Source organism: Octopus sinensis, linkage group LG8 (assembly GCF_006345805.1).
Source record: "Octopus sinensis linkage group LG8, ASM634580v1, whole genome shotgun sequence".
In the NCBI taxonomy this organism is placed as follows: Eukaryota; Metazoa; Mollusca; class Cephalopoda; order Octopoda; family Octopodidae; genus Octopus; species Octopus sinensis.
Genome location: NC_043004.1, coordinates 23,021,026 through 23,041,688, shown reverse-complemented (window position 1 = coordinate 23,041,688; position 20,663 = coordinate 23,021,026). Strand labels below are relative to the sequence as shown.

The window sequence follows — 20,663 nt, the reverse complement described above, 5'->3', positions numbered from 1 at the left end:
CAATGAAGCACTGCTTTTAGTGAAGTCTCGGCGACTCTACGCGATGTACATATTTTCAAAACGAGGTTCTGCTCCTATATCTGATAGTGTTGTTACTACACTTAACCCGCTTGCACAATGGTGTACTGCTCGCAAAATCGATACAGTGCTTTAGCGACATGATCGTGATAAATGATACTGTGATGCATGTTGAAGTCTGGTGCTCCCACACATACACACAAACACACACACACAAACACAAACACACACAGCCTAGACCACATTCATAGAAATAGGTATCATATTGATTGGCATTCAGTCCATATTTCAGCCATTGACGCCGACATGCGATCCCTCACTCTTCGTATTCTGTTGTATGATAGTGCCCTCTGTTTCTCGAAGCTGACTGAACTCACACCATCTCCCCTCATACACTTGCTCACCTTTTATTTAGTCATTGATATTGTATTTTCTCTCCCATCACTTCCATATACAAAACAATTCTTCTGACAATTCCTATCGTTTTTGCTGCAACCGTCCATTTGTAATGATTCGAGAATATCGACCACATTAATTCCACAAGCCTGCCTAACAATACCATGGATACAGCCTATTTCTCCAGACCAAACGATTTTATAAAGGATTATAATATTTCAGAATTACGAAACCCAGATATGAATCAATTGTCTAGAAGAAGAGAGCGAAATATAGCCTTACACCAAATGGAAAGTTTACTAGTTCGTAATCCAGGAATAAGACACGTAATGACGGGCGATTATCAAACCAGTATAGACGCAGTTTACATGGAAATATTAGAAACAAAATAAAACAAAACAAAAACAAGAACAAACAAACAAGAACAGAGACGAAAACCAAAAGCAAAACCAAAATCAAAATACACAGCCAATAAATGCTTCGTCTCTAAAGGTGAGATTGATTATTCAGGAAACTTTTAATTGTAATTATCATTCATAGTTTTCTCTATAGAAATACTCCAATATTCAACATCTTGATGTTATGTAATCATCAATATAAGATAACCATCAACGATCATTGATATAATATCATCGGTATATATATATATATATATAATTATGCGTATATGATCATCCATATATAAACAATTATGTACGATCATCAACAAACGATCATCTTTTTACCTACATAAATTTTGTTTCTCAAAGTGTTATAGTAAATGTCACATATTTCAGACATTTATTCAACAGTCTAGTGCTGACGCAAGTCGCGAGAGATAATAAGTGAATCTTCACCGAATTACACCCAGTCGTCATAAAAGAGAACATAACAATGGAGAACTAGCCTCTCGTATACAAAGGGGCGGGATTGTCATGGCTGAAACGCAATGCTTTCGGAATTCACCAAAGCGTTTCTATGCAGTTGCTCGACCTGTGAGAAATAGAAGTAAAATTTCTCCCGATTTATCTTAAAATGGAGAGTATCATATTGAAAACAGCAGCTTTGGTTATTTGTAAAGCTAAGTTGTGTTGTTGCCGTTGGTAACGAACTATATATATATATATAAATAATTATGATATTTCAAACGTAAACAACCTCACCGAAATACACTAAAAACAATTCGTATAAATACAAGCCTCTGCTTTATCTCTCGATTTGTAAGTACTCCTCAAATCACAACCTACTCTCATAAAAATGTAAACATTATATAATGTAAACATATCTATGGCATTTCTGAAAAACAAAAACCTGAAAAGACGAAAGATTGGATGGTCATGGTTGTAACACCTTTGGTCATAGGTCCGTCTCATTAAGCTGACCTAGGGCTAAACAACAACAGCAACAGCAAAATCAACAGAAGCAGTAGAAGCATCAGTAGCAAAAGCAGAAACACCTCCACCAGCAGCAGCAACAGCAACTCATCTAAACAATATAGAAATGAGAATATTATTCCAGTGGAATTAAATGTGAAGTTATCCGAAAGTACTTACCTGTAGATAAAGAATGCAGTTAGCATAACGATGATTAGTAGAACGCCCAACACAATTACAACGATACCGTATTCTGGAAAAGGCTCTATAAAGATAGAAGCAACCATTAAGATAGTATGTGAATAGATATAGATTAAAGCAGATCATAAAATGCAAACAGTTTGGCAAGACTTGACAAGGACATTTCATTTAGCTATATAATAAAAGACTTAATCCCTGACAGCTGTTTCTACGACATCCCAGCCATTCGAACATCGTTTCGAGTGAGGATCCCATAGGCTAAGTATTTCGTCATCGGAGAGATATAGAGTAAATGTATTTAACAGCAGAAGAAATCCCTCATCAAGGAGAGGTATTGTGGTTCATTATATCTAGAAAGGGAATGTAAATCCAGTTAAAAGCAATTAAAGCAGGCATTCATTTGATAAATCCATGAATTGAGAGAATGGTTTGATAGAAATCCATGGCAAAGGAAAATGGATGCTGGCAGTTCCAGAAAGGCAGTTACAAAATCACACCTTCAGCTGCAGTTCAAACCGGAATGGTTGTGACGTACCAATTTGAGAACTCGGAGTTCATACCTCTTCGTTTGAGTCACCCCGGCGAAAACTCCTCGTATCTTTTATATGTGAATTGATATTAAACAACAATGGTTCAAGTAACGGATTCAATGATAGCTAAATTTTAAATTTCTGAAGGAAAACTGCATTTCTAGGGTTTTCAGGTAAATCTACATCCTAAGTACTTAGAGTGGTTATTGACTGCTAAGAAACCTTATCGTCTGTGTACATGAATGTGCATGACTTTATATAAAATGTGTGTGCATGAATGTATGCATACATGTTCGCCATGATAGATCGCTAGCCACAACACTTTCTTTATTTTCTCTCCTTGTTTCTTTCTGTTCCTTTCTATGGAAGAGCGTAGGCTCGAAATGTTAAAGACTTTTTCATTCATTTAGTTGTCCACCGACAAATGACAATTTCGTGAATGGTTACATATATGTTTCACGTGACTATAAAACTCCGCGTCATGAATGCTTCAGTTAAACATTTTTTGCGAATAAACATAAACACCCACATAAAAATACATACACGCATACACGTTATTACTATATTTCCACATAGAGAACCACATTAGGCAAAGTACTTAAAGCTTTCAGTAGAGTGGAAACTTTAATGCTTCTTAGGATCGAATTTGCAGTCGAGCGTTTCCATCAGCACTTCTGAGTAAAGTTATTTTTAAGTTGCTTTCGCAAAATCTCTAGATATGACGAAGCAACATTGCTTGCGCATATACAATGTTAACACATTCTGTATACATCTAGCATAAATATGTAATGTGTCCATGTGTGATTCTGTACCAAATATGAGTAAACGCCATCTATATATATATATATATATATATATGTTTATACACACACACACACACACACACACACACATATATATACATGTATATATACTATATTTATATATATGTTTTTCCCCAACCATCGCTTGACAACCGATGTTGTTATGTTTACGTTCCCGTAAGCTCGTGGTTCGGGCAAAGAGACCGAAAGAATAAGTGCTAGGTTTACAAAAAATAAACCCTGGCGTAAATTTCATCGACTAAAAGCCCTTTTCAGGTGATGTTCCTGCATGACCACAGTCAACTGAAATAAGTAAAAGAATAAAATATATATACACATATATACACACAAACATACGCGTGCATATACACACATACATACACACATATTATATCATTTTGCACATGCACATCCACACACACACATGCAGACGCAGACGCACACACGCACAGGCACACATACGCCCTCATAGATTCACATATATACGTATATATTAAAAGTTGTGATATCTCACAAGACGTACCGTCAGGTGGGCATTTCGATCCATCATATCCGCATTCAGGTGTGTCTGGAGGAGGGAATTTTCTTCCACCTGCCCAGTGTATGGTTCTGTTTGGCACAGGTACGTACTGTTTCTTATTGCCGAAATAATTAGCGACAACCTGTAACGAAGAGTGATAAACCAGAACAGTAGTGTACATTATATGTATTGTAAAATGTAATGAAGACTTAACGAAATATATCTATATAACTGGAATGAACAATTGAAGAAAACATTTAATATAAGATAGGTCTATGCATGAACTGTAAAACAAAATTTTGATCAGAATCAAATATCCTCATGTATGATAAATTATGTTTTTGTTACATTGTAGATGATTATATTAATGAAAAAAAAATGCTAACTCTGGATTGTGTGAAGGGTTCATGTTTAGATACTGACATTTTGAAACGAGGTTTGTATTTGATTAAAAATGCAATGTTTCTGTGGAACTCTGTAGCACCGAAAGCAACAGAGAAATTCTTACTGTAGAACAACGAAAATGTTATTTAGATTTTAGCCTTTGATGTTAAATTGAAATGAGTTATGTGCATATATATTCTGCATTTATTCATTAGGTGAGAAGATAGACGCAGGTAAGAAGATGTGCAATAGTAGTTTGCCGAGGTACAATCGATAATACTATAGAACAGCCAGATAAGGAAAGAAAAGGAATGCTTGTGCTGCAGTCGACGATAATGTAGAAAGCTTAGGTAATAAAAAAAGTTGATTTGTATATAGCTGAGAAGGTATGCGAAAGTACTTGTTTATGATTCACTAAAATATAGATGATTTTACTAGAAAGTTTTACAATCGAAGTGAATATAATGGTACATATAAATTGATAAATATTTGTGTTATATGAATGATAGTGGAATGACACTGCTGGGAGAAAAATCAGGGCAGAGTGAAGGACACAGTTACTAGAACTGGATGTCATTGGATTGGTAAAATAGGTAGAGCATCAACGTAATGGAGTGGTATAAACATAGATCGTTTTCCTAGAGGTAGACTGCTAACGCATGCCGGCAGTGAGTAAAGCAGTTGGTAGACTATAAGAGCAATGTGGTATCCTAGTCAGTCATATTAACGGGTAACTTTGAAATATAATAGCACCGACGGACAGAAGTAAATTTAAACAGTTATTCTCTCTCTCAAATTCTGTCCTTTTTTTGCCAGTATGAGAATATGTTACCTGAAATAGTTGGAGATATAACTAAAAGATCTATGTATTGACCTCTTAATCTACTTTCTTATGAATATCTAGCAAGTCTGTCCTATCATATCTCTGTATAGATATGTAAAATAATTTTCCTACTCTACAAATATAATGGTTTCAGATTTTATATTGATTTTTATGAAACCATATTACTTCAAGAAATTATTTTATGGTTATTCTCATGTAAGAGAACAATTATAGATTTCCTTTTGAAACCATAGTCGTTGAAGAGCTTATTCTATAATTTCTGTTATAGGCATAGAAATATTCATTTGTAATTCAGGGTTAAAATGTCACTTGAACTTTGGCTCAACAATATTATTTTTGAAGCTTGCAGTCCCAGTTTGTAATAAGCATCTTACTAATAAACAATAATTTGCGAGGATATGTGAAATCGGAACATAATAGAAAACTTCATGACAATATGTTATTGTCACATTGAACTTTAAATGGTATTTATTAATTAGAAATCATTACCCGTTAGATTCTGAAAACACACAAAAGCTTTGATAATTAATTTGAAAAACATTGTTTACTCTAAACATTTCACGTAAATAGTTTTATGATTTTATAACCTTTCAAATAATTTCTTTAACCAGTTATAAATGCATTCAAAGAGTTTAATTAGTAGATATTTTCCAAAGCAATGCATTTTATGACAAATTATATATCTTGTCTTTTAGAGAAGATATTATTTAAACAAGGACAATTACTGTAATTTAAATAGTGATATTTAATTACAAATTAGCGCGCTTTGAAAAATACGAGTCGCAAATAACATACAAAACTAAACTAGGGGAATAAAATATTTAACTTGACGTTTTAGTAGTTTGTATGGAATTTCAGGAGAAACCTAAATTTAAAGGCTATATTTTTCTGAGTTTACATTCAATGTTTTGTTCATGTTCCTTTGGTTTTCTGTCCAGCAGCAATTTTTATTACTAGTTATACTTTTTACTAGCTCATATTAAACAAGTGTGATTGCTTAATAATTCCTACTACAGTTACGCATATCTTATTGCCTTGAAGTTTTTAGCATGTATAGTTGAAATATTGCTTCAACTATTTAAAGTAATAGAGAGCTATTTTATTCCATTAAGTCAACAAACACTGAGATTTAATCAACGTTTTCTGATTTGAGAGAATCCTACTGTTCCACCCAAATATTACACATTAAACATCAACAAATTATCTACGTGTGTGATGAGAAATATGTGATCTATCGTTTGTATAGACCTGCTAATTCTGTGAATAGGCATTACTCACTTGTCGTATCCTTTTCTGTATGTCAGCTGCGACAGATTTCCCACTCAGATTAAAAATTAAAATGATACATAGAATACTGTTTTGTTCTATCCCACATCAGTCTTGAAAAGATCTAATTTAATTATTTTGATCTAATTAATGAATTTAAAAGAAAAATCAATACTTTCTGGTGAAAGCATCTTTCAATATATAACAATCTAATAGAAACTGTAAGAACTATAAAATTTAGGTACTTTAATTAATTTTAAGGTAATAGTGATAATATTAATTTTACAAAGCATATGTAAAAATACAAGTGACGAGAATAAAAGTAAACTTAGGTAAAATTTTTGAAAACGTTCTTCGTTATCCACTTGTCTTATGCATCATACACAGACAAATGCAAACACATACCCAACACACGCACACCACACACATATAAATGTGTGTTTGTTTCTTATATGTGAGTGCGCATAAGTGTGGATAAGTGTGCATGTGAGAGATAGATAGACAGACAAACAGATAGATAGATAGAGTGGGAGAGAGAATTTAACATTCCTGTCAAGAAGATTCTATGAATGTTCTAGTTGTTCGATCAACTGAACTGGCTGTTTTTGAATTAACATACAGGTGGCTGAGTTCTCCACAGACTTATGTGCCCTTAGAATAATTCTGAAGCAAGTCAGCACGAGGGAATATGATGCTAGTAGGATATTTATTTGAACTACAAGTAGGGTCAATCAGAAAAGACTTCTACATAATTCCAGTCGAATTTCAATTAATAGGTTCGATTAACTCGAGGATATGTTAAAACAGAAATTTCTTCGAAATGCCAGATGCTGCACATGAACCTGGGATATCATCATTGTAAAGTAAAAGTGTTAACCTCTTGACAATGCATGGGCCCATATCTATGTCTAACACAGACAAAACACACAGGTGTAAGATATACACAGACAGACACAGACACTCAAACACACATATACAGACACCATTATTTCCAAAAGATTTAATTCAACAAACAAAATGTTATTCAAGGCATTTAAATAATTTAGTTTTTAGTAGACATTCTTTTTGCTGTTTCTAAGTTTTTAAACTGTTTGGGATATCGAACACACAAAACAGTATAATGAGGCTAGTCTATTTACTTTTGAGATGTCTGAATCAGGCAAGATATCTTAACGGAAGCCCGTTCCTTGTAACCATGTTACATAGCCTACTCTGTGAACGGATCGAATGTCATAAGGGACACCATGTGGGGTTAAATGTAATGAGCAAATGAACTCAAGAGAATCGATGTCCAACAAAGTATATAAAAAGTGTTGTGAAAATGTTTGTGAAATGGCATGTGTATGCAAATTTACATGGGCGGAAAGGCATTCTCGCCCGAAACTTTCCGTGTTTCTATGTATTTGTGGCCCACCCCTGTGTGCTAGTTTTCTGAAAATCTCACAGCTTGGAATATCTACAGACTGGTACATGTAATTCACAGTAATTTGTCATTATTACGTTTAATGTGTAGCTACTCATTGAATTTCATCCTTCTTTGAAGCACGAATCAAGACTAGGTTTTCTTACATCCATTGGTGGTCTGTGCATTACGTATGGCTGTGACAGGATCGTCAGTGAGACTACGGGGAACATGCTTATCTAGACGCTTTCCGTTTGTGCGTTTTTCGTTCATGTACCGTCGATACATGGGTGGTGGAGTGTTGGTCTTGCCATCTTGCCAAGCAACTATGTTTCCGTCATATAAAGTAGGTAGGATAAGTGGGTACCACGAAACTAATCGCAGAAAACAAGGCAATTGTGCACGATTAACTCCTCGACAATCAGTTCTACCTACCTACCTACCTACCTACCTACCTACCTACCTACCTACCTACCTACCTACCTACATACATACATACATACATACATGCATGCATGAACTGTGGAATGTAGGTTGATTACCTATCGGAAATTGAATTCACACACATGGATAGCTGGGAACCCCAAATAATGTATGTGAGTGTTTCATGTTTGTATAATCTATTATATATATTTACGTATGTGTATGTGAGTGATGTGTTTTTCTCTCTCTCAGTATTTACGCGTGACTGTGTATGTGAAGAATATTATACCTAGTAGATATTGTTTTTTTTTCTTAAGTATCCATTTATAGTGCCATATAATGAATATTTTAGAATTCTAATACTACTGTCAGTGAGTGCGAAAACGCAGATTGGTGAAGGAGACCATAGGCATTCAACATTAAACTGAAACTATTCTTACTTCTGAACTAGAAAAAAATAGATATAAAAAGCTAGCAAAAGTGAGAGAGAATATGTATAGTAAATGGTTAGAGATGAAAGCGTATAGAACATGTGTCGCTTCCTCAAAGATCAACTATCCTAAAATATACATTACACATCATCATCTAATCTAAATAATATTTCTAATAAATACATTCATTATTTAAATGCGTTTAAAATAATTTCTCTAATATTGTATATTTTATTCATATCATGGTTATTAAATAGCACTGAATACTTGGATATATTTAGATCTAAAGGCATTTAAACCAACAAAAACCTGCAGTAGTCTCAGTATTTACACCTATGAGGATAGGTTCAATAAGTCTCATTATGAAATAATTAAATGAATGGCTGCGTTAAAATTTGTAGATGGTCTGTACTTTCTATGACAAATTTGTTCGTTGGAACGTAAAAGCCAGTGATGTAGCAGTTGTAATATCAAGACTTTAGAATTTTCTCCAGGCATAAAAAACATTTTTTTAGAAGAAATCATTTCTTTGAGATTTCAATTTTGTAACTTCTAGGTTTTTTATAGCTGAAAGAAACCATTCGTGAAAATAATAGCCTGCAAGTGCATCTTAAAAGATACCAAGTAATTTGCATTACACTTCAGTCGAGGTAACCAGATTAGTAAAAGTATGTATGTTGTGTTGTGGAACTTAAAACAGTTTCTTCTCATGAAAGCGAAATATTCACCTTTGATTTTTATGAAGATGTTTGATATTGCTGTATCATCACATATTTTGGAATATTACACCTACATAACTGCATTAAGTTCGTTTTATGGAGACGTAAAATGTAATAAAGTATATAAATACAATTTCGGTATTTGACTAAAGAATATATGCTTTGAAATGTGTTTGTCCTTCCGTTGCGAACTTACACTTTTTTATCACGGAAAAGTATTGTTTCCCAGCAGAAGTATTCTGTTGGGAACAGGTTTTATACGAGTTGGAATGAAGTATTTTAAAGTATACATGTAAAGTTATATTGCTATTTTACTAATTTAGCAATTCTAATGTGTATATGTTAACAAAAATCCATTATGGGTGCACAAGTAATTTGCCATTCATGGGTTCAAACATTTTGCTTGAAGTTCATCCATCATCTGTAACGGTCATTTGATGGGATCATGGACACTGTGCGTCTAACGGTGGTGTAATGTATACTTGGATCAAGCACTACAGAACTTGGTACATATCAGAAATGTTATTTCATTTTATACAAATCTACGAAGGTATTAGCGATACTGGCTTCAAATGTTGGCACAAGGCCAGTAATTTCATGGGAGGGGCAAGTCAATGACCTCGACCTCAGTATTCAACTGGTAATTACTTTATCGGCTCCGAAAGGTTAAGATTGTGTCAGCTCGCTGCTTTAAGAATATATTAATAATACTGGAATGATCAGACACATATTTGAGAGTGTTTCACTAACTCAGAAAATAAATTTTACCTCAGAACTAAAAACTAACGGTGTATCAAAATAAACACTTGCAGAAAAATGCTACTAAAAGGTAGAATTACTGGCCTCGAAACGACCTTGGCTTTGGAACAGCCACGAGGTATCGTTGAAGGTAAAAGTCGATGTGCATGAGTCAGAGGTTTTGACATCATTCCTTTACGGTGCTCAATCTTGGACCCTGTACAGGGAGCACATCAACCAGCTTGACGCTTTTCATATGCGATGCTTGTGTACTATCTCCAACATAAAACAGAGTAACCATATTCGTAACAGTGAGGTGCTAACAAAATGTAACATTTCAGCTATTGATTCCATCCTCGCCAAAATACAACTTAGATGGTCAGTTCATCTGCTATGTATGTCTGATATCAGAATTCCGATGCAGCTTCTCTTTAGCTAATTTCCAATAGGAAGGTTAGTTGGAAGGCCACTCTTGAGCTTCAAAGACAAGCTAAAAGACAATCTGATGCGATGCCACAATCCCATTTCTTCCTGGAAAAAGCAAAGTATCAGAACACAGGACCTGGCAATAGTCCTGTTTCTAAGTTCAAAGATTTGAGCAAATCGGCTCCAACATCGGGACCAACTTTGTGCAAGCAAGAAGGCAGGCTGGCAAAACAATGCTCCTTTAAATGGAAACCTTAACAGTCATTTCTTTGTGATACTCAGCAAAGCAGGCCTTTCCGTCCACTCAAGAAAACACATAATGAATAATCCACAAACGGTTTTGCAAGGCACCAACAGACCTTAATAGACACATTCCTGTTCAGAGAACGTGATTACTCCTTTTATTTCATTGTACACCCATTTGTCGTTCACGACGAGAGAATCCATCATATATATATATATATAGTTAAGAAAGAAAATGGAGAGATTTAATGAATAAAATTAATTAATTAATCAAATGAGCGATGAAAGTAATATTTAGTGGGTAGGCCGCCCTAAAAGGAAATGAGGTGGCTGTGTTTATAGATGTCATGAAGGAGAAGACTTCCGGCAGTGGGTCTTTATAAATGGCGCATAGTGATTCAATGAGTCATTTACAATGACTTACCTCAAACCTTCCAGTTAGAGGGTCCATATCCAGCAAGGAGTAGTCGGCACTCCTATCACCATTTTCATCAATACTCACTGTGCCAGTGATACCTGCAATTAGAAAGTTACATACATATATGAATAAACGATAAAAGTCAGGAAGTATGTTAGGTGAATATATTTATTTACCGACTCGAAATTCATAGAATTACGGTCGTTTCGCCGCTCTTTCATGCAGTAATAATTTCTCCTAAGAGAAGCTTTCCGAGATAGCCACACCATTCTCTGAATCCATATCTTATATTATTATTATTATTATTATTATTATTGAGAGAGAAGCGCGTGCCATCAAATTGATATAGGGGTACAAATATACAAATTATAATATACTCTTCATGACAACCGTTCTGATGAGGGTACACCAGGCACATGCATCACAGCCATATGTCGTGACGTGGTGATTTCATATCAAGACAAACAGCGTAAGACCTTGAAAGTAGGTTACTCTCCGTCAATCTTCACAAAAATACGAACACAATGCAGTAGAAACATCAGGTTCATTGAGGTGCATCAGGTAGTGCAACAGAAACTCACTTGAAAGTACCAGAAAAAAATCTTATAGTAATAATATTTCATAGATATCAGTGATAAAACGGCACGTTCCCTTTCAATGAATTTAAATGAAGGCAATTAGACATTACTGTGAATTTCTATTGATGTGAGTACTCTACAACCATTAATAATATCAATAATATAAGTGTAATAATATATACTGATGCCGATAATAATAATAACAACATACATACGCATTTAGTAGAAATGATTCCCAAGTAAAATCGTGGTATTTAGTATAGACTATTGAATTATTTCAGGTTTTTATATCGAACTGTCCAAAGTTGATATCAGTGAAGAATATCGAAGTTAGATCTTATAATTTAGACTTGTCTCTATATACGAGTTTTGAAGGACAAACAGTTTTCTCCAATGTGACATATAATCAGTGATCGTTACAGACTCAAACCGAAATTCAAGGTGAAATTCAAAGAAAGTAAGTGTGAACAATGTGCATTTTACTGATTACTATAGAGATGTATCAGAACGGTGAAGACGAGGTAGTTTTAACTATCTGTAGCATGCACTAATTGTTCTCGGTACAGAAGTGTAATTTCAGCAGAAACCGTATTAAGAATGTATATTTGAATGGTAAATGTTGGTGAATAAAAGATATAGCAAATAATGGTGTAGTATAGAGTTAACATATTACTTTTCATAATAAAATATCATACTTAATAATAGATAACACCTTGGAATTTGTGCAGGAAGTTTGGCGTATTAGAAGATATCAAAAGTTGTATCATTAAAAGGAAATGAATGTTGAATTCCTATATGTATTCATGTTCAGGGAGAGTTCAGTTTTGGTAACTTTCCTTGATTTGCAGTATCTGTATTTCGGTGCTTCTAATAATACAATGCTCGAAGAGAAGTGAAAAACCATTGTTATAATCCGTTCATTAATTTTGTGACCCCATTTCTTAAGATGCTTGTTTATCGTCTTGAATCTGATTTCAGGTTAAGTAGCATATAATTACTTACACGCTGTTAGAGTCAATCATTTCTTTCTCTAAGACGTTTTTCATACCTCCAGTCACGGTTTCTTCTCCCGACTACAAATTCTCAACTATGAAGACAACTAAACTGTTATCAAAGTCACAGTGTGGGGATAATGAATGAGTAATTAGAAGGCTCCGAAGAAACAAACTGAAGTGTGTTTGATACAATTTAGTTCGCATTAATCAAAACACACAGAGTAAAATCAATTAAGTTCCAATCAAGACTAAATGTGGACATCATTTTATCAGTATCATATTTGCAGACAAAAGAGATGAATCACTTGGTGATAATTCTTGTACTTTCTTAGAATTTGTCCATTCAAACCGTCAGAATCGTTAGCACACCGGCAGAAATGCTTGCCGGTATTTCGTCAGTCTTTTCGTTCTGAGTTCAAAATCTACCGAGGTCAACTTTGTTATGTCGACCCCAGTGCACGAGTCCAAAGATATAAGACAGATATAACTACACTTGGGTATGCGTGTAAAAACTGCATCCCTCTACTAAAACATGTCGAATCGGTGCGGCAGAGAAGGTTCATCAAACCAGTATGATCTCAAACCATTATCTGAGTCCTCTCAGAATATGAAAAAGCTTTGGGTTAATGTTTTTCTTATTATATATATGTATATATATATATATATATATATATATATATATATATCAAACTATGATTATTGTCGCTGTAATATTCGAAAGTATGGAGTTGGGAAAGGACTGGATTCATTAATGGAAGCAAAAGAAACAGCAATTATTTTCAAGATCAAACTATCACAAGATACTAGTTTATAGTTTTTATTAGCGCAATAAGATGTGCAGATGATACTTCTAAATAAGAAGTAGTAAGAGTAATTAAACGCAGATATTAAGGTGGAAGAGTAGCCAATTCTTACGCGACGTACCTTTTCGCTTTCGTGATTTACACTTCAGTATAATGTTTTTTGTTTTTAAATTCGAAACCGATACAAGACCTTTAAGAAACAACTTAAACTACTATCAAACCTCCATACAATCTAAAAAAAAAGCCGTCATAATTCAGAGAACTTCATATATCAACAAGAGGATAAGTATAATGGAAGTCAATGAAAATACGCCCAGCCATAGTATTCCTATCTGAAAGAAAATTTAAATAATCTATAACTACATCATAAATATGGATGGAAAATTGGGTTTGCTACAACTTTCTCGCCACAATAAATTTACACAAGTTTCCTAATTTACACAAGTTCTATTGGATATTTAAAAATGAAAGTATAAAATTCTACAACTACATCTAAATCATCAAATCATATTAATCGAGGACAGCGTTTAAGTATGATGAAAACACTGGAGTATCTGTCTTACAGAGAAAACTTCCTAATATTTACTCTACCTTTTTATAAACGACTGAGGAGGACATAATTTGAACTAACTAACTAACTGTATATATATATATATATATATATATATATATATATATATATATATATATACGTATATATATCCGATAGTCTGGTCGGTCGTGTGTTTCCCTTGGCGATTTTTTCCCTCCGTCTTTCCTTCTCTGGATCTTTCCTTTTCCTATGTTTCTGAGGAAGAGCTCTGCTCGAAACGTAAAATCCTCCTTCTTCCCTTCCTTCCTGAGCGTCCAATAATACTATATTTGTTCCACGTCCTCGCGTTGTTGTGTTTTCGCTTTGTGTTCTCATGTTTGGATTAACTATATATATATATCACGTGATCACGTGACCGACCAGGCTATCAGATACTGCTACACCTCGCAGGAAACAATGCGCTTCGTATTGTTTTAGCCTTCAAATGACGCCATCCCACTGGCTAAGCGAGCAGGCCAACGGAAGAAAGAGTGAGAGAAAGTTTTGGCGAAAGAGTACAGCAGGGATCGCCACCACCCTCTGTCGGAGCCTCGTAGAACTTTAGGTGTTTTCGCTGAATAAACACTCACAACGCTCGGTCTGGGAATCGAAACCGCGATCCTACGAACGCGAGTCCGCTGCCTTAACCACTGGGCCACTGCACCTCCACACACAAACGCACACACACACACACATATATATATATGAATATAAATATATATATACACTCACAACACAGACACACACAAACACACAGTCATACATACACAAAAATATATATATAAACATCCATAGACATATAAACGCACATGTATTGTTCTATATATCGTATATATATATGTGAAGATGTATACGTGTGTGTGTGTGTTTTCAGTCGCATTGTGTGGTGCCGTGAGCAAGTGTCTACTAATATACCCTCGGGTCAACCAAATATTTGCTGTAGCCCATCTTCAATACAAAGTCAAATCATGTAAATAATACTTCCAATCAGTTAATATCAGAAGCCATGGTAACCAGTACCTGGTACTATAGCAAAGCATACCAGTGCCTGGTATTATTATTATTATTATTATTATTATTATTATTATTATTATTATTATTATTATTATATTATTATTATTATTGAGTGGATTTGGTAGAGAGAAACTAATAAAAGGTCCTGTCTCGCGTCTTAGTAACCCAGCACGACTTGACAACCGGTTCTGGTTTGATTACGTCCCCGTTATTTACCGATAGAAGAAAAGTATAATCGATTTATTCTAATGAAAATATTCTCCAAAACGGTATCCCAGCACCGCAGTTGTAAGATTGAAACAAGTAAAATAGCAAAAGAAACATAAATACATGCATAGGTACATATAAACATGCATACATACATGCATATATACATACATACATACGTGTGTATATATTTAGCCCTAGACAGTAATACTCATTGATGACGACTAAGTTCTGGGGTCGATCCAGCATGGCCAAGGTCAAAAGACTGATACACGTAATATATATATATATATATATATATATATATATATATAAACACATAAATGTGAAACAAGGTGGAAAAAAGAGTGCTCAAATACCAGTGGTAGAGTAATATGCTTTATTTAAAGCAGCAGAAAATTCAACAAAACCTGTTGCTCTGAGTTTCACGTTACCGTTCGTCGGACAGTTTTTGCTAGAATAGAACTGATATGTCAATTCTATCCAGACTGTAAATAAAGTATATATATATATATATATATATATATATATATATATTGATAAAAATGGTAAGACAATAAAAGAAAGAAACCTCGATATTATGTAAATAGAGGAATTTATGTGTGAATGTGATATGTTACAATTATTTGCTCTGAAATCCACGCCGCTATCTCTTCAGTTATTCGGCCATCGGAAATATATATATATATATATATATATATACATACTCACATACATACTCATACACGCAATACAGTTAGAGAAGGTTTTCACTCCGTAGATGATTTACGGTATAATTAATCATCATTTGAATGGTGGCCTACTGCGAAACATACATTGTGAGGTGAACACAGATTTGTTTATATTTGCCTAGATTGGTAGGCCTCATACAAAAGTGAAACGATTCCATTATAACTCTCTACCACGCGGAATAACATCCTAATCTATTTCGTATTTGTAAACATATGACTAAACCTATTGTGTATATATAAAAGTACTTAATCATTTACTGCAAACGTTTAGAGTTTGTAATTCAAGTTAAGAAAAACAAGTTGTCACAAAACTTAATATTTATTTTTTTTATATATTTTTGTCCTTGTAGTACTCAATTACAATTTCCATTCATATAAAAACATAAAAGATTGTAAAAGTATATATTAGGTTGTTTCACTCATTTTAAAACACAATCATTTATATCTTGCAGTTCTATATTTAAGAGATGAGGAATTACGTACATTATTTACAATTGACGGATACTTGTCCTCGTCTTGTTTGTTGTTGACACAACGTTTTGGCTGATATACGCTCCAGCCTTCATTAGGTGTCTGGGGAAATTTCGAACCTATGGTATTTTTTGATGTTATTATTATTATTATTATTATTCAGGAATCGAACTCGGAATCTTGGGGTTAGTAGTCCGCGCTCTTAAACACTACGTCATATGCCCTTGGGCAATTATGGAGTGAATTTTAGGGCTTATAAATCTAATGTTTTCCTATCTTTCCTTAATACCATTTACCATATGCTACTCATATCTGCACTGGGTCTGCTTAGGAGGTTGTTGTGTCCTAGCATATGTGCTGCTTCTTTTAGTTTTCGTATTTTCCAGTGGTGTTCTCTCTCTATTATTTTAACTTCATTCCACAGGATGGGGGGTCTCTATTTTTCCATATACGATCAGCTATATCCGATCTATCAATATCTCCTCGTGTCACAGCTTTGCGATGTACGTCTACCCTTATTTTGAGGGGGCGGTATATTTCGCCTTTGTATTACCTACCACAGCTACATGGGATGGAATACAAGCAGTCTTTGGTCATATTCATATATTCACTTCTATTGGTGGTTTTACTCGGATATATTTGCTAAGTTGCGAAGTGTTGTATTACGAAAACTATAAGAAGCAGCACATATGCTAGAACACATCAACCTCTTACGCAGGTCGAGTGCAGATATGAGTAGCATATGGGAGCCGTTATTAAGGCAGGAGAGGGAAATATCAGATTTATAAGCCCTAAAATTCACTCCATAATTGCCCACGGGCATATGGCGTAGTGGTTAAAAGTGCGGGCTACTAACACCAAGATTCGGAGTTCGATTCTTGACAGTGACCTAATAATAATAATAACAACAACAACAGCATCAAAGACTACCTTAAGAATGAGAGCCCGGGTTCGAAATTTTCCCAAGACACCTGGAGGGTATATCAGCCGAAACTTTGTGTTAACAATAAACAAGATGAGGACAAATATCCGATATGTGATGAAGTGAAATCCAAAATTTGTTCAGAGTTACAATACGCTCATTGTTTTAATTTTCCGATGCTTGACTTCGCATCATCCCAACTTCTCTTCGAGAAAACAGTGATCCTTTAATTATACGAAGCTAAACGTCTACCAATATCTAAGCGTGATAAAAACAGACTTGCTTTCATATTTTCACAGATTTTCATAGATTCCTTCTGCACTTGGATAATAAGGGTTAAACACCGTCTTCGGATTAATATATATCTCTTTTGGCTTTCAGTCACTTTCCATCTGACACACACACACACACACACCCATACATGTTCAAATTTATAGAAAAAGAATGACGAAGACAAGAGAAGGAACAAGTAGGTGTACTAGTTTGACGCTCGGTAAGAGCGGAAAAGTCTTTGACGTTTCGAGCCTACACTCTTCGACAGAAAGGGACGAGAAGGCAAAAACTGGAGAGAGAAAAACAATGCACACTGTGTAGGGATTAACGGTCTAACATCATTAAATAACTAGAATAAAGAGGGTGAGAGAAGCGGAGATAGTAACGATGACCCGACTAAAGTGAGGTGCACAAACGCATGTCTAGGTCAGTATGGTGCATATGAATGTGTATGTGTGAATGGGGACGAGCGCGTGTGAATGTATGTGTGGTGAGCTTAAAATTATGTGAACCTGTCGGTGTATATGTGTGAGTGATATGTAACTTGTCTGGAATGGTACAACAATGCAGAGTGAACTATAATTACTGTTATAAATAATTTAATTATTCATAGTCGCATATATTATTTCGGAATATAAAAATTCCTTCTTCAGATATTGCTAGGAATTAATGAAGAATTTTTATATTCCGAAATATGTTAGACTATGAATAATTAAATTATTTTTAAGTTATTATATTCCGCTCTGCATTGTTGCGCCATTCCAGTCACGCTACATTTCACAAACACTACACAATGCCTGCAGCAAACTACAATACCCTCTGATATATATATATATATATATATATATGTGTGTGTGTGTGTGGTGTGTGGTGTGTGTGTGGTGTGTGTGTGGTGTGTGTGTGTGTGTGTTTGTGTATACACATACATATATATATACATATATAAGCAGTAAGAAAGTGCTTTGGGTCTGATGACGGAGGCTCGACTTATCCACTGTAATTGCTTCCATTACGGCTGCATAATGTGATGAACTACATCTACCATCATTATAATGGATCACCGAGTCCTCCAAAACAGCTGTTGGGCTTTTATAACATCTTTCTTCTACCCGTTTTATTTTCTTTGTCGATTGTACTCTATGTAAGCTGGATGTAATGATATAAATATCTATATATCTATACTTAAAAACTGATCGTCTGAAAGACTCCAATTTCTGCTCTCTTTCATTTTGCATGTATACATATTTACATATATTGTATTCCATACCCAAATTGTTACATTTAATATATCTAATTTGTTTATCCGCATAGTTGCCTCCGTATCTACTCAAATTGACCCCTCTTATAGCAATTCGTTACTCCATGGAATTGATCCTTTGTGAAGAAATCGAAGTCTAATTTTGAATCATTTGAGCACCACTAAGAGTGTCTACTCTACTGAGAATCTCTGGACTATATATATATATATATATATATATATATATATATATATATACAGAAGAGGGAAAGAGAGAGAGAGAGGTACATACATATATATATACATGCCTTTGAATGTCGTATCATATGCTTTCGGCAACACCTTTCAACTACCAAGTGTCGAAGTGCTTCCCTTGAGCAAGTTTGCATACATGAGGCTGACAACATCATAAGACTTGGCAGTCAGTGTCTTGAGCAACATTCCTGGTCAGATAACCTAGAATAATGCCCAAGGAGGTTGCACAAGTCTAGTGCAGCGTATCATCAGATGAAAGGGTGGGCCTATATGAGCAGAGACCTATGCATGGATGTTATTAGAAAGCTCAGAGATGAAAGTAACGTTGATCATCCATGCATTCTATCATGGATAGTAACCGGATTACTACCTCTTACTGTGAAGAGTATGCATTTGCAATCCAGGAACAAGAAATATCAACCAAATACCTGATGCACGAAAGTGATAGAGATGCAGGAAAAGTTCTAAAATGTCACAACCGATGCAGGTTTTGTAGAGGTGACTCCGAAGATATCACCCACATCATAAACAGTTGTCCGCAAATGTCATCTCGCTATTATCTACTAACGAGACATGTTATAGCTAGGACAATCTGTAATGAAATCTGTCGGAAGTTTAACCCCGAAGACAGAGAAATAACATTCCAGGAAATAGTAGACGCCATAGCCACTCAAAATAAAAAAGGAGTACTGGTGGAATGTCCCAGTGAAGACCTCAAAAATGTAAGCACAACAGACCTGATATAATGATTTGGGACAGAGAGGAGAGACTGTGTACAATTGTAGAAATTAGCTAACATACAACTGAAGATCAATGAAAAAGAGGATATCTACGCTGAACTATTGAGAAATCTGCAGTTACTCTATCAAGATTACAAGTTCAGGTTTATACCTGTAATTATTGGGGCCCCGTGATATGTAACGCACTGCCTAAATACCGGTCTTTATAAATTAGGCTTCTCAAAACCTGAAAGTAGAAAGCTAATTCGAAGACTACAGATCCAATCCATCACTGGAACTATAAAAATCTGTAAAACTTCCCATAAGTCTATCATTTAAATATATATGTGCATGTCTAGGTATGCAAATATATGCATTAGAATGCATACATAAAACAAAACATACAAATATGCATATATACATACATACACACAAATATGCGTACATACCAACAAAAGTACCCTGTTGTTGAGGCTAAAATTCCATGAAAGTGGATGTAGGTTAGGAACCGGCTCTTTCTCTATTAGCGAGAAATCTTGAAATAAAACTTAACAATGACTTACATAAGTACACACTCATTTGTTTTTATATGTATATTTGCCTGTATCTCCATCTTTCTATCTGTATAAATTCATATGTAAAGATGTATATATCCACAAGTGAATTAAGCAAAATTTATAATAGGGTCATTGGTGACAAGTTGTACGAATAGTTAGCAATCTTAATCTTATTTTAATTATAAAGCGCCGTATAGTATGGTGGGATACATAATT

General features: G+C 34.6%; 1 protein-coding gene across 1 annotated transcript in view; it reads right to left on the bottom strand.

The window, feature by feature from the left end:
• Positions 1 to 20,663, bottom strand: part of LOC115214978 (atrial natriuretic peptide receptor 1) — an 853,780-nt gene that overhangs the window by 393,489 nt on the left and 439,628 nt on the right. Inside the window, exons 5-7 of the mRNA XM_029784078.2 lie at positions 11,121 to 11,212; positions 3,824 to 3,962; positions 1,947 to 2,031 (exon numbers count right to left, since the gene is read on the bottom strand). Coding sequence (XP_029639938.1) covers positions 1,947 to 2,031; positions 3,824 to 3,962; positions 11,121 to 11,212 — 316 coding nt within the window. The remainder of the gene's footprint in view (positions 1 to 1,946; positions 2,032 to 3,823; positions 3,963 to 11,120; positions 11,213 to 20,663) is intronic.